Source organism: Macaca nemestrina, chromosome 15, assembly GCF_043159975.1.
Source record: "Macaca nemestrina isolate mMacNem1 chromosome 15, mMacNem.hap1, whole genome shotgun sequence".
Taxonomy (NCBI): domain Eukaryota; kingdom Metazoa; phylum Chordata; class Mammalia; order Primates; family Cercopithecidae; genus Macaca; species Macaca nemestrina.
Genome location: NC_092139.1, coordinates 88,134,364 through 88,148,005, shown reverse-complemented (window position 1 = coordinate 88,148,005; position 13,642 = coordinate 88,134,364). Strand labels below are relative to the sequence as shown.

General features: G+C 55.5%; 1 protein-coding gene across 2 annotated transcripts in view; it reads left to right on the top strand.

Annotated features, from left to right (window-relative positions):
- The window catches only part of LOC105480654 (protein phosphatase, Mg2+/Mn2+ dependent 1F), a 33,785-nt gene extending 21,838 nt beyond the window's left edge, over window positions 1-11,947 (top strand). For both annotated transcript variants that reach the window (XM_011739737.3, XM_071080063.1), the window contains 3 exons: window positions 799-942; window positions 5,667-5,760; window positions 7,858-11,947. In XM_011739737.3, the coding sequence (XP_011738039.1) occupies window positions 799-942; window positions 5,667-5,760; window positions 7,858-8,237 (618 nt within the window). In that variant the 3' untranslated portion in view covers window positions 8,238-11,947. The remainder of the gene's footprint in view (window positions 1-798; window positions 943-5,666; window positions 5,761-7,857) is intronic.
- Window positions 11,948-13,642: the final 1,695 nt, after the last annotated feature.

The following is a 13,642-nucleotide window of genomic DNA, read 5'->3' as shown; positions in this document are numbered from 1 at the left end:
CAGGAGATGGAGGTTGCAGTGAGCCAAGACTGTGCCACTGCACTCCAGCCTAGGCGACAGAGCGAGACTTTGTCTCTAAATAAATAAATAGCCAGGCACAGTGACTCATGCCTGTAATCCTAGCACTTTGGGAGGCCAAGGCAGGCAGATTGCCTGAACTCAGGAGTTCAAGACCAGCCCGGCAAATGTGCAAAACCCCATCTCTACTAAAAACACAAAAAATTAGCCGGGCGTCGGGTGTATGCCTGTAATCTCAGCTAGTCGGGAGGCTGAGGCAGGAGATTCACTTGAACCTGGGAGGCGAAAGTTGCAGTGAGCCGAGATTGCGCCATTGCACTCCAGCCTGGTTGACAGAGCGAGACTCTGTCTCAAAAAAATAAATAAACATCTTTATTGAGATACAATTTAAGTGGTGCATATTTAAAGTCCACAATTTGGCAAGTTTTGGCTTATACGCATGTACACCTGTGGATTCCTCACCACAGTAACGGGCGTATTTATCACCCCCGGAAGCTTCATCCTGCCCCGTGTCATCCTCTGCCCTTCCCTGTGCACTCCCCAGACAGCCCCTCATCTCCTTTCTGACACTGCAGACAGTTTGCATTTTCCAGAGGTGGATGTGAATGGGGAGCTGCAGGATGCACTCTCCTGTCCCTCAGTGTGAAGTTCAGTACGAGCCATTGCGTGGCTCAGCGGTTCTGCCCATTTCTGGCTAAGGTTCAGCCTGTACCGCATGTGCCTGCAGTGCAGACCCGTCCCCACCTCCTGTCAACTCTCATGGGCCCTTTCTCCCTGCAGCGGCTGCAGAGCGGCACCACAGGTGTGTGTGCGCTCATTGCAGGAGTGACCCTGCACGTCGCCTGGCTCGGGGACTCCCAGGTCATTTTGGTACAGCAGGGACAGGTGGTGAAGCTGATGGAGCCACACAGACCAGAACGGCAGGTAAGGGGATCCCTCTGCCCAGGCCCAGGATATTCCCAGCCATCATCATGCTGGACCCACAGGGGAACCCCAGCCTGGGAACCTCAGGAAGTACTAATCCTGGCACCTTTCAAGAGGGAGGGCTCCCCACCTGACTTGAGTCCCAAGGGGTCCCACGTGAGCCCTTCCTGAGAGCTCTGTGGGTCACAGCTACATGAAGCCCCGAGCTCCAGGGGAAAGCAGAGCCCTCTGCACTGACAGGCATCCCAGTGCAGTCAGCGCAGCCCAGTGCAGACCAGAATCTGTCCAACACACGGACAAGGAGGCCACAGGCTGTGGATGAGGGGGCCTCGGGGAAGTGACGCTGCCCCGGGACTGGAGGGAACCTGGCTTGGGGCTGTACTGAGTAGAGGCTACCCTGGCACTCAGGTCATTACCTGGACATGAAGATGACAGTCCCACTCAGACCTCTTCTCACAAGACTGTCTCGTCCATGTGTCTCCTGAGGTCAGATTGCGAGCATTTAGATACCATGGAATGACTGTTTATCCCTCAAACCCCACTTTTCCCACATGCTGCTCTCCACTAGTTATGTTGGATTAACCATGCACATGGTGGATAACTCTACATCAGCACATAGGAGCACTCATCCTTTCTTGGGGCTGTGGACATTGCATGCATCATGCAGTCCCTTGTGGGTGAGCATGAAGATCTTTTCAGTGTTTCGGCGTTGAAAACAATGCATCTGTACCTACTTTGTGCAGCATTAATTGCTCAAGAGTCAAGTGTATCTGTATCTGTAGGACACATCCCCAGAAGTGGGATGGCTGGGTTGGAACTGATGCATGTACAGTCTGGGTAGATTTGTCAAGCTGCCCACCTCAGGCCATGCCAGCCTGGGCTGGCACTACATGCCCAAGAAGGTCCATTTCCCCACAGTCCCACCAGCCTGCAGGATTCTTCCTGTCAGGTAAGAAGGCTGTCTTGGGGCAATTGTTAAGTTTGCTTTTCTGTTACAGAGTGAGTTTGAGCATCTTTTCAAAAGCTGAAGATCATTTACACAGCCTTTCCTGCCAACACTGTTTTTTCCTTTGCCTGTTTTTCTTACCAGTTTATAGGTTCCTGGTATATGTTAAGGAGGTTGGTTCGTTATCTGTGATTTGCAAATATTTTTCCATGCATCTTTTCTCTTTTATTTTTGTGTATGGGCTTTTGCTACATGGAAGTTTTGTTTTTCTGTAGTTGAGTTGAGTTGTCTTTGTTTTTGTGGCTTCTGGGTTTGGAAAGCACGGCAGAGATCACCGGGACTCGATGATTGTAACAGTCGGGGCAGCCGCGTTCCTTGGCCTTTCACCGCAGCTTATGGTCTCCCCATTGTACGGAGGAGAAAACTGAGGCTCAGTCACTTGCCCAGAGCACACTGCCAAAGTCACAGATAGTCTCTGCCACTCCTCTGCCTCCGCCGTCGGGGAATTTGGCACCTGCTGCCTAGTGGGCTCTCCTTCCCAGGACGTGCAGTCAGATAAAATGTGGCCAAGTCAGGATTCGTGCTGGGCCCACTCCCACCTGCTGCTTGCACACCTGCAGGCTCAGCATTCAGCACCCCCTTAAAGCCCAGTGGGGACTTTGTTCAAACACTGCCTGAGCCCTGCAGTATGGCGCCATGGCAGAGCATGGACAGACGGCCTTGCCTGGTCCCAGCTCCACCACTTCCAAGTCCATCACACGGGGGTCCCTGGAGGTTTGGGCTAAGGATTGTGTGGGCCAGTGCATGTGGAGTGCAGAGATCAGAGCCTGCACAAGAGAAGCACACGCAAGGGTCTGTGTTCTTGGCTGCAGCCTACTTGGGCCAAGGAGTTCAGATCCAGTGTCCTGCCACCATGCTCTGTAGGCTTGGCCCCTCCTGCTGTGATGCTGATCACAGCCCTCCACCCTAGAGAATTAATCACAGATCCAGGCCAAGGTTCTGCCACAAAAGCAAGCATCATGTCGGTTACAAGGGCAAGAAACTGGCCTCAACCTGGTGAGCTTCAACGGGGGTCCAGCAGCGGTCCAGAGCAGCTTCGAGGAGTACATGGGGAGTTCATGGTGCTCTGCCTTGTTCTGCAGCTGTCTGAACAGTCTCCTGCCTCTGCACTCAGTTCAGCCTCCAAGCATTGAGTACCCACTCTGCACAGGATACTTTGTAGAGGCAGTGAGATAACACAGGATCCACTTCCTGCCTCTGAGTCTAATGGGGGAGCAGGAGGAGGGCAACGACCTGGGTAGGATGTAGCAGAGATGAATGGAATGGAGTCGCATCTCAGGCAGATGCAACTCCTGCAGGCCAGGGGAGAGGCCAGGAGGAAAGGGCAGGTTATGCTAGAATCGGGGCCAGGTGTGGTGGTGCGCCTCAAGTGATCCTCCCACCTCTCAAGCCTTAGGAGACAGGAGGATGGCTTGAGCCCTAGAGGTCGAGGCTGCAGTGAGCTATGTTCATGACACTGCACTCCAGCCTTGGCAACAGAGCGAGACCCTGTCTCCAAAAACAAACAAACAACCAACCAAAATCAGTGAGAAGGAGACTCATGGGGAAGTCCGGGAGAAGACCCCTTAGCTGGGGATGTGTTAATCCTGGACCAGGCTGAGCCTGGCTAGTGTGTAATGGAAGCAGGAGCCACTGGAGGGGAGGAGGACCCAGGTGCAGGGCCAGGGTTAGAAGGGTGAGCCCAGGGAACCTGCGCAGCCAGGGTTGGTGCAGCCTGTCCAGCACAGGAGATGGGGCATGGTGGGAGAGGGGATCACAGGCTTCAGGTAGGAAGGTTCTCAGCTGAGAAAGCCTGCATGGCCCCCTGCTGGGGAGAGCCCACCTCCAGAGGGCATGGGGAGCAGATTGCAGTTCATCCTCCATCACCCGCCCGCGTGCCTGCCTCTAGGACATTGAGGGGCTGGAGTGGGCTGGGGTGTGTGGGAGACAGAAGCAGAGAAAGGCTCCTGATTCTCCCTGGAGCCTCCCACACTCACAGCCCCTCCCCAGGGAATGCCTCTGAGGCAAGAGGAGGAGGCGCTGCTTCCTGTGCAGCTCCTTGCTGTCTGCAGGCGTCTTCACGCGTGTGTGGGCACATATATGTGTGAACATTCGTGCGTACTGTGTGTTCGTCCACCTGCCTCTCCCCACGCCCTTTCTCCTCCCCTCTTCTTCGCTCTCTCCTGCTCTTCCCTCCTTCCTGGTCCTCCTTGCCTTTCCCTTGCCCTGCTCAGACCCCAGAGGTGGCAGATCTTAGACCCGGAGAGAGCCCTGAGGTCCCTGTTTCTGCCTCCTTCATGGCTTGATTCCCCAGCTCAGCTGGGACAGGAGCACCCAGCCCACCAGGCTGGTCCAGTTGCCACACAGGCTCATGGCTGCGGCGTCCAGGAAGGCCAGGACTCCTGCAAACCCACATCATTCCCACCATGATGCCCTCTGCAGGGGAGCCACACGAGGAGGCCTCCTCCTTGGTGCAGGTGTCTGGAGAGGGTTCCCTCCCCCAGGCCTCCCGCAGTGCATGTCCATCTGCTCTGGGGAGGGGATTGGCTGATACCCCAATCTGTCTAGGGGACACCATCACCTGGGGCATCAGAGTTCTCATGCCCAGCTGGTGCTGTGCTTGGGGACTAGAAGGGCTGGTGCTGCATGGGGTCAGGAGGTTTACCTGATAAGGGAAACTGGTAAAGGATGCCCTCTTTCCCCAGTAGACCTGGGAGGTACCTCACTCCCAGGGTGCCTCCGTCACTCTGTCAGGGATGCTGCTGTGCAGGCTTCAGGCAGCAGGCTGTCATCAGGGCAGCCTCTCCCTCGGGCAGAGGCTGATAGGACCAAAGAGGTTTCTAGAGGACTTGTGGCTGGACCAAGCCTCTGTCCTGTCCCTGGAGGAACCCAAGCCTGGAGTGTTGTGGTCCCCAGGTGAGTGGAGACTGTGCCTGGGCTGAGCTTGGGTAGAGGAGGATAAGAACTAGGTGGGGCACAGTGGCTCACACCTGAATCCCAACACTTTGGGAGGCCGAGGAGGGCAGATCTTGAGGTCAGGAGTTCGAGACCAGTCTGGCCAACTTGGCAAAACCCCATCTCTAATAAAAACACAAAAAAATTAGCCAGGCATGGTGGCGGGCCCTTGTAGTCCCAGCTACTTGGAAGGCTGAGGCAAAAGAATCACTTGAACCCAGGAGGCAGAGGTTGCAGCGAGCCAAGATCGTGCCACTGCACTCCAGCCTGGGCGACAGAGCGAGACTCTGTCTCAAAAAAAAAAAAAAGAACTGGGTGGGCACAGGCTGCCGTCAGGGCCTGGCTCCGGCTTCCCTGCTGTGTGACCACTCATGTCACATGTTCTGTCTTGGCCCAGCAGCTTTCAGGGCAGGGACAGTGTCCCAGAGCTAGAGACAGGGAAGCAGAGGGATCTGCTGTCTGTGTCAGGCTCGCAAGCTTGGTGAGTGCCTCCCTGACCCAGAATGCTGCACAGGGGCGCAGGCACCGCTAGGTGGCCTCAGGTGGTCACCTGAGGAACGTTCATTTTACCATTTGTGCAACTAAAGGACTGTGGGTTGTGTATAATTTCTCACTGTTTTTAATGACCCTAGTTTGGGTGCATCTCTGAGCCTCCTGGCTTTGTTCAAGTGCTGCGGCTTTGAATGCCATCTTAGAAGCAGCTCTGCCTCTGCTCAGGTAGCAGCAGGGAGCTCCACACCCCATCCCCCAGCCCTGGCCCCCGACTCTGGCTGTGTTTCTGCAGGATGAGAAGGCACGCATTGAAGCATTGGGTGGCTTTGTGTCTCACATGGACTGCTGGAGAGTCAACGGGACCCTGGCCGTCTCCAGAGCCATTGGTGAGAGCCAAAGAGGCCGACCCAAGTGAGAGAAGGTCTCTCAGAAGCCCAGGCCTCTGGAGTGTGGCCCGCAGCTCACCAGGGGTTCAGGGAGGCAGTGCGGTGGGCCGAGGGGATTTGTCATGCACTGGGGTGATATCCTCCTAGTGTGAAGGGAACAGGGCAGATTCAGAGACTGCAGCACGAGTAATTGAGTGTAAGTTACACTGTATGTTATTATCTCACCTAAAACAGCTCCTACAAATCTCGTAGAAACCTGTGCCTCGCTACCCTGTGGGCTGGAAGTAAAGCTTCCAATATTCCAGAAATGAGGTTTATCCTCCTCCCGCATTCATGCTGACGATCCTTTTTTCTCTTTTGGGAAAAATGTGGGTTTGCTGGCCAGGGTGGCTCATGCCTGTAATTCCAGCACTTTGGGAGGCCGAAGTGGGTGGATTACCTGAGGTCAGGAGTTCGAAACTAGCCTGTCTAATATGATGAAACCCCATCTGTACTAAAAAATACATACATACAAAAAATTAGCCAGGCGTGGTAGTGAGCCCCTGTAATCCCAGCTACTCGGGAGGCTGAGGCAGGAGAATCGCTTGAACCCAGGAGGTGGAGGTTGCAGTGAGCTGAGATCACGCCACTGCACTCCAGCCTGGGTAACAAGGAAAACTCCGTCTCAAAAAACAATAATAATAAAAATTTTAAAAAGTAATGGATCTGGCTGGGCGTGGTAGCTCACACCTGTAATCCCAGCACTTTGGGAGGCCAAGGCAGGTGGATCACCTGAGGTCTGAAGTTCGAGACCAGCCTGGCCAACATGGTGAAACCCCTTCTCTACAAAAAATACAAAATTAGCTGGGTGTGGTGGCACGCGCCTGTAATCCCAGTTACTTGGGAGGCTGAGGCAGGAGAAGCACTTGAACCTGGAGGCAGAGGTTACAGTGAGCCAAGATCGTGCCACTGTACTCCAGCCTGGGCAACAGAGCCAGACTATGTCTCAAAAGAAAAAAAAAAAACTAGCCAGGCGTAGTGGCTCATGCTGGTAATCCCAGCACTTTAGGGAGCCGAGACAGGCAGACCACCTGACGTCAGGAGTTCGAGACCAGCCTGACCGACATGGTGAAACCCCATCTCTACTAAAAATACAAAAAAAAATGAGCCAGGCATGGTGGTGCATGCCTGTAATCGCAGCTACTCGGGAGACTGAGGCAGGAGAATCCCTTGAACCCAGGAGGCAGAGGTTGCAGTGAGCCAAGATTGTGCCACTGCACTCCAGCCTGGGTGACAAGAACGAAACTCCATCTCAAAAAAAAAAAAAAAATGGCCAGGCGTGGTGGCTCAAGCCTGTAATCCCAGCACTTTGGGAGGCCAAGATGGGTGGATCACGAGGTCAGGAGATCGAGACCATCCTGGCTAACATGGTGAAACCCCGTCTCTACTAAAAAATACAAAAAACTAGCCGGGCGAGGTGGTGGGCGCCTGTAGTCCCAGCTACTCAGGAGGCTAAGGCAGGAGAATGGCGTGAACCCGGGAGGCGGATCTTGCAGTGAGCTGAGATCCGGCCACTGCACTCCAGCCTGGGCGACAGAGCGAGACTCCGTCTCAAAAAAAAAAAAAAAAAGTAGTGGGTCCAGTCTGCATCTCATTGTCTCAGCATGCAGTCACTGCCAGCTCTCAGGCTGTGCGCCCCGTGACCACACCTGCTCCTTCCTGGTACTTAAAAAATCTCTCCCTCCCCAGCTGATTGCCAGGGATTTGGCACCTACCCCTCTGACCCCTCTGAAACATTCTGTCCTTTTTGGCAGATGTGGTACCTTCTTGACAGCCCCTCTTCAGGCTGTGTCTTTCCTTGTGTCTCTGGACACTCCAGGAAGCGAGGCCAGGATGGGGCAGCTAGGGCAGAGAAAGGGGGAGCTCACAGGCCAAGGTCAGGGGGTTCCATTCCCAGGCAAGCAGGAAGCACTGGGCAGTTTGCATAAAGGAGCGATAGACCCCGTGAGAGCAGGTTAGTCTCTGTCCCCGCAGGACGTGAGGTCTGGGCCTGGGTGGGTGGGGAGGAAGCTGCGGACACTGTGGTCCTCTGACCCGGGCTCTTCTCTGCCTGTCCAGGGGATGTCTTCCAGAAGCCCTACGTGTCTGGGGAGGCCGATGCAGCTTCCCGGGCGCTGACAGGCTCCGAGGACTACCTGCTGCTCGCCTGCGATGGCTTCTTTGATGTCGTACCCCACCAGGAAGTAGTTGGCCTCGTCCAGAGCCACCTGATGAGGCAGCAGGGCAGCGGGCTCCATGTTGCTGAGGAGCTGGTGTCTGCGGCCCGGGAACGGGGGTCCCACGACAACATCACGGTCATGGTGGTCTTCCTCAGGGACCCCCAAGAGCTGCTGGAGGGCGGGAACCAGGGAGCAGGGGACCCCCAGGCAGGTGGGAGGAGCCAGGACTTGCCCTCCAGCCTTCCAGAACCTGAGACCCAGGCTCCACCAAGAAGCTAGGTGGTCCAGGCCCCTGCCCTCCCCTTCCTCCCGCCCTGTCCTTCTCTCCCTCAGAGGCCTCAGGACCCAACAGGTGGCAGGCAGTGGACAGGGCGCCCGCCCCACAGTGCTTTCCCCAGCACTCCAGAGCCACTCGGGATGCCCCCCACAGCCCGTCCTGGTGGCTGTGGAACTGCACTGGGTGGCGGGCAGATGGTGGAAGGCAGCCTAGGAGACCACACCAAAGAGAAGATGGACCGGCTCTTACTCCCAGCTCCCATGGGGCCCGGGGTGGGACCAGAGGTCATAGGTGCCCAACGGCAGCCAAACCAAAGACACTGGTGTGCGTGGAGCAGCATGGTCATGCATGTGGGACCCTGGGGCGGTCCCAGGAGCCAAACTCTTGAAGCACCCCCTGGGTCAGGCCCAGCAGCGGGGTGGCCAGCCCCAGTTTCCCATTGCTCCTCTCTGCGGCCGGGGCCGGGTGGGTTCATATTTACACATATGCCCAGCCAGTCCTGGTCGACCACACCGGTGTCCCAAAGAGGAGAGCGCAGCAGGGCCAGGGTCTGTTCTGTAGCAGCCACCCCCCTGCCCCTGCTCCACGGCAGCCGTGATGTGCTTGGGCCCACCAGGGCCTTCCGGGCTGCTCTCTTCCCTGAGCTCAGAACTGGCGATGCACATGTGTCTTTTTTGTTGGTGTGTTTGTTTGTTTGTTTTTCCAGGGAGGTCTAATTCAGAAGCAGTATTCAAGGTTTTCTCTTTATCAGTGCCAAGATGACCTGTTGTGTCATATAATTTAAGCAGAGCTTAGCATTTATTTTATTCTTTAGAAAACTTATTTACTTTTTTAAAGCTATTTTTCAAGGAACGTTTTTTTGCAGTATTATTGAATTTATTTTCTAAATCAGGATTGAAACAGGAATTTTTCCAGGTGGTGTTAATAAGCCATTCAAGTGCCTTACACAGCTTTGAAGAAAGTAGGACTGCAGTGGGCTCGGATAGGCCCACTGAGGTTTTTAGAAAAGCAAGATTTGTTTTGTTAGGGAGGCATGATTTTGGTGAGATATTTCTGGAAGAGTTTTCCGCCTCTTTGTGATGCTGAGCACCCCCAAGGTTCCCCCCAACCCCAGGTGACTGGCAGGAGCTGCGACTGCCGTGTGGTGGTGCCTGGGCCCGACAGCAGGGCTCTGGGCATCCCAGGTGACTTTGGCCCATCTGCCTGCATTCCCACCCCCTCGGGCCTGGCTGGATCCCGGGCAGAGGGACCTTGCTGCTGTGTGACTGGAACATTCCCAAATGTCTTGTGAATTTGTAATCAAATTGGTCTCATTGGGAAAGACACTTAATTAAGAGACTCAAGCAAGCGTAGAGGCAGCCCGTGTGTCTCTGGCTTAGTCTGGAGGCAGCGGGGATGCTGCTGGGAGTCCATGGCACAGGCCACAGCCCCTCACCTTGCCATGGTGGCTGGTAGCACGCCTGTCTTGCTCTGCCCCATGCCCTGAGCAGGCATGAGAGCTCCATGTCCCCTAGCGCACCCTGAGACGGGGCTCACAAGCGACGGTCCTGGGTGCCTCAGGGAGCTCACTGAGGGTGTGCGAAGTTGAAAGTGGCAAGGCTGTCAGGTAGAGGAAAGAGGTCAGGTGGCTAGGGGAGGACTCAGAGGCCTCCTGCAGGGCCAAGCACTGCAGAAAGGGCTGAGCTGGAGGTTGGCAGGGCTGCTCCAGGCAGGTCAGAGCAGGGCAGGGGGAGGAGAGGAGAAAGGGAGGAAGCTGGGCTGTGTGGTCTCCATAGAGGCATTCAGAGTCTACCTGCAGACAGCGGGAGCCCCAGGAAGGTCTGCACAACTGTACCCCAAGCGCCTCGGCCTCCTCTCAGCTTGCTGAGGAGGCACACTAGAGCCGCCTTCCTGACGGGAGCACTCTGTCCCATAAGGAGCGGGGAGCCAGGCTTGCTGGGGCCCCACCTGCACACCCAGCCTTACCCTGCATTCTCATAGCACAGATGAGGTTGAGACCGTGCAGTTGGATGCATTGCTTAAGGTCTCTTACAAAAAAAACCACCTTAAACATAGTCACTGTCATTCAGACATTCAGAGAATGGTTGGCCACCAACAATGACCAAATATTGCTTGGCTTAACCTGAAGGCCTGCTGTCTCCTTCTGGGGGTCAGCATCCAGAGTCCCGGTGCCCTCTCAGCACAGGCCCAGTCAGACACAGGGACGCAGCTCCACCCTCACCACCAGCCCACCCTGCCTGTGGGCATAACCTTGACGAAGGGAGAGAATGATTGGCATCTGCTTTTCTCTTTTCTTTGCTAATAATTATTTTCCTGGCTGCCAAGAGTAGAGTTTCACCCTGTGGAGGTTCGGCTCATATCACCTGGTGGTCTGATTCATACCTTAGCCTGAGGCTCCACCAGAAGATCTTGCAGCCTCAGTGTATGGGAAACCCTTTCTCCAGGCTTGTGCCAGTGCCACCGCTCCCCACCCCTGAGCCAGGACCCCAGAGGATGGCCATGCCCCATGCCTGGCAGAGGTCTGGTGCCAGCACTGGGAGCTGCTCTGTCCTTGCTTTGGGGCCGAGGGAGCCCTCATCCACCCCCGCACAGCAGCTGGGCACAGAGGAGCGCTCTTCCGTCTTGACCAGGACTGCACCGAGAAGCACCAGGTGTCTTCAGCCTCCAGCCTCCTGGGCGACCTTCTCTTCCAGCCACAGTCCCATGAGGGCCCCTAGCCAGGGACACTTGTCTGTAAATTGTAATCCTTTCTCCAGCCCGGCTCTCCACTTGCTCCTTGTGTGAGCTGAGCAGGCGGTGCACCTCTGAGTGTCCCTTTTGTAAGGCCCCGGGGTTGCACTGAGTCTGCAGAGGCCGCGACCTCCTGGAACGCTGTGGGTGCAGGCGAGCCAGCATGTCCTAGGGAGATATTGCCAGCACACGGGGCCCTCCCGCCGCCAGCACCAGCGGGGTGGAGTGGTTCAGTGTTATTAGTGTCTATTATTAAAATTAAGTGGGCTGAAAAAGAATGGAGCTCCAGATACCAGCACTGTATATGAAATACAAAAGCTGGGGAAGTGGGGCCTGCCTTACAGGTGTGGCTGACTCTGAGCCCAGGCCTGCAGGGGTGGGGGCGGTCCCTCAGAATCCCAGAGGCAGCCCCAACCTCAGAACCCAGGATAGGAAATGGGTGTGTTTAGTGGGGAAAGGGACAGGGTGTGGGTGGCAGGGCCAGCATGCAGCCCCCTCCCTCTCCCCTCCTCTCCCGTGGTGAGCCCAGCATGGGCACCGGGCCACCTCAGCCGTGTTCCCGGGGCTGGGAGGACAGCTCTGGCCCTTCCTAGGCCTAGCCTCACCCCAAGCTAAATGTAACCCAGTTGGACTCTGTTAAAGGAAGCAGTGTTTTGGGTTCGATTCTGCCTCTGTAGCTCAAAGGGGGCGGCCCCCAGAGTCCTGTGCGTTCTGCCAAAAGCTATGCCAAGTCCATAGCTTTGCCAAATGCACGGAGCTCTGCCATTCCAGTGTGGTGCAGGCCTTGCCAAGGGTTTATCTGCATGCGTCTCGGTGGGCTTGTCCTGCATGGGAGTTGTGTTCCTGTGCAAGGGGGAGCCTTGCTCCAGGACAGGATGACTGTCTTCCCTGTTCTTAGGGACAAGTCCCAAGATGCCAGAAAGGCAGTCTCCCAAGGGCCCACCATGCAGAAGTGTCAATAAACCACGAGTTCTGAACTCTGTCGCCCGAGTCCTGCCTTCTTCCTGGCTTCTGAGCATCTTGTCCCCTTTGATGTCCAGGATGTGTTTGGAAGCTGCTTTAATATTGGGGACCATCTGCAAGTCTTGTGAAGCAAGCAGACAAATTCTGGAGAGAGCCCTGGTGGCCTGCACCCCCCTGGTCTGGCCGGCAGCCTTATTTTCCTCCCTGAGGGGCTCTGAGCCCATCCCACCATCAGCAGGAAGGTGACAAACAGGAAAGGGATTAAGCCCCTGGACATCACATTGGGGAGCCACAGGAGCATTGAGGACCCTCATTTTATCAGGAGCCTGATGTGCCCCAGGTGGTTCCATCCTGAGGATGGAGACCCTCTGACATGAGGCTCTTGAGACCCACCATTTATACCCTCCTGGCACCTCCTGAGGCCAGGTGCAGTGGTGCACACCTGTAATCCCAGCACTTTGGGAGGCTGAGGTAGGAGGATCTCTTGAGCTCAGGAGTTTGAGACCAGCCTGGGCTACATAGGCAGTCCCCCATCTCTACAAATAATCAAAAAATTCTCTTGATTGAGAAAGGAACCAAATACCAAAAGCAGTGAAGAATTGGGGACTCTGAGAAGGGCGACTTCCAAGGCTTGGACCCCTTAGAAGCCTTGCAGCCTAGGGGCACTTGACCCCTGTGTGATAAGCCGAATCCTCTTTGTCTTAGGGGTGACTTGGTGGCTGGCTCATGGGCACAAGCCTGTAGTCCCAGCTACTTAGGAGACTGAGGCAGGAGGATTGCTTAAGTTTGAGGAGCTTGAGGCTGCAGTGAGCTAGGATTGCACCACTGCACTCCATCCTGAGTGACAGAGCGAGACCCTGTCTCAAAGAACAAAGCACTGAGCCTTTCTTCTGCCCGACCCCGCTCCCGCCACGCCACTCCCCAATCCTCGAAGCCTGCGTGGCACTTGTCCCACATGGGAGCTCGGCTGCTGCCCAGAAGCAAGTCCACTGCAGGTTCACTGCTGGTGCTTCCCAAGGGTCAGGATTACAGGGGGTTCTTTTTTCCTCCCTGCTTTAGGTTTTCTTCTAAATCCTAATTTTTTTTTTTTTTTTTTTTTTTTTTGAGACGGAGTCTCCCTCTGTCACCCAGGCTGGAGTGCAGTGGCCGGATCTCAGCTCACTGCAAGCTCCGCCTCCCGGGTTCACGCCATTCTCCTGCTCAGCCTCCCAAGTAGCTGGGACTACAGGCGCCTGCCACCTCGCCGGGCTAGATTTTTGTATTTTTTTTTTGGTAGAGACGGGGTTTCACCGTGTTAGCCAGGATGGTCTCGATCTCCTGACCTCGTGATCCGCCCGTCTCGGCCTCCCAAAGTGCTGGGATTACAGGCTTGAGCCACTGCGCCCGGCCTAAATCCTAATTTTTTTAGTACAGTAAACATGCTTTAAAAATGCTTTTATGTAATCTGTCATGGGAATTTTAAGGAAAAAAATAAATAAAAATCCCTTAACAAAAGACCTGGAGAGATCCACCAGCAGTTGGGGTGGGCAGTGCTAAGCCCTGAGGTCCTGGTAGAGAACAGGAATGGCCTTGGTGGCTGCACTAGGTGGAGGAGTGAGCCTGAGGGGGTGGGGGCAGTGCTTCAGTGGTGGGCAAGCCTCACTGTTCCTGGTGAAAGGGACTGGCCCCTGATGGCTGCTTGGACAGATACCAGGAACCCACCTCAGGACCACCA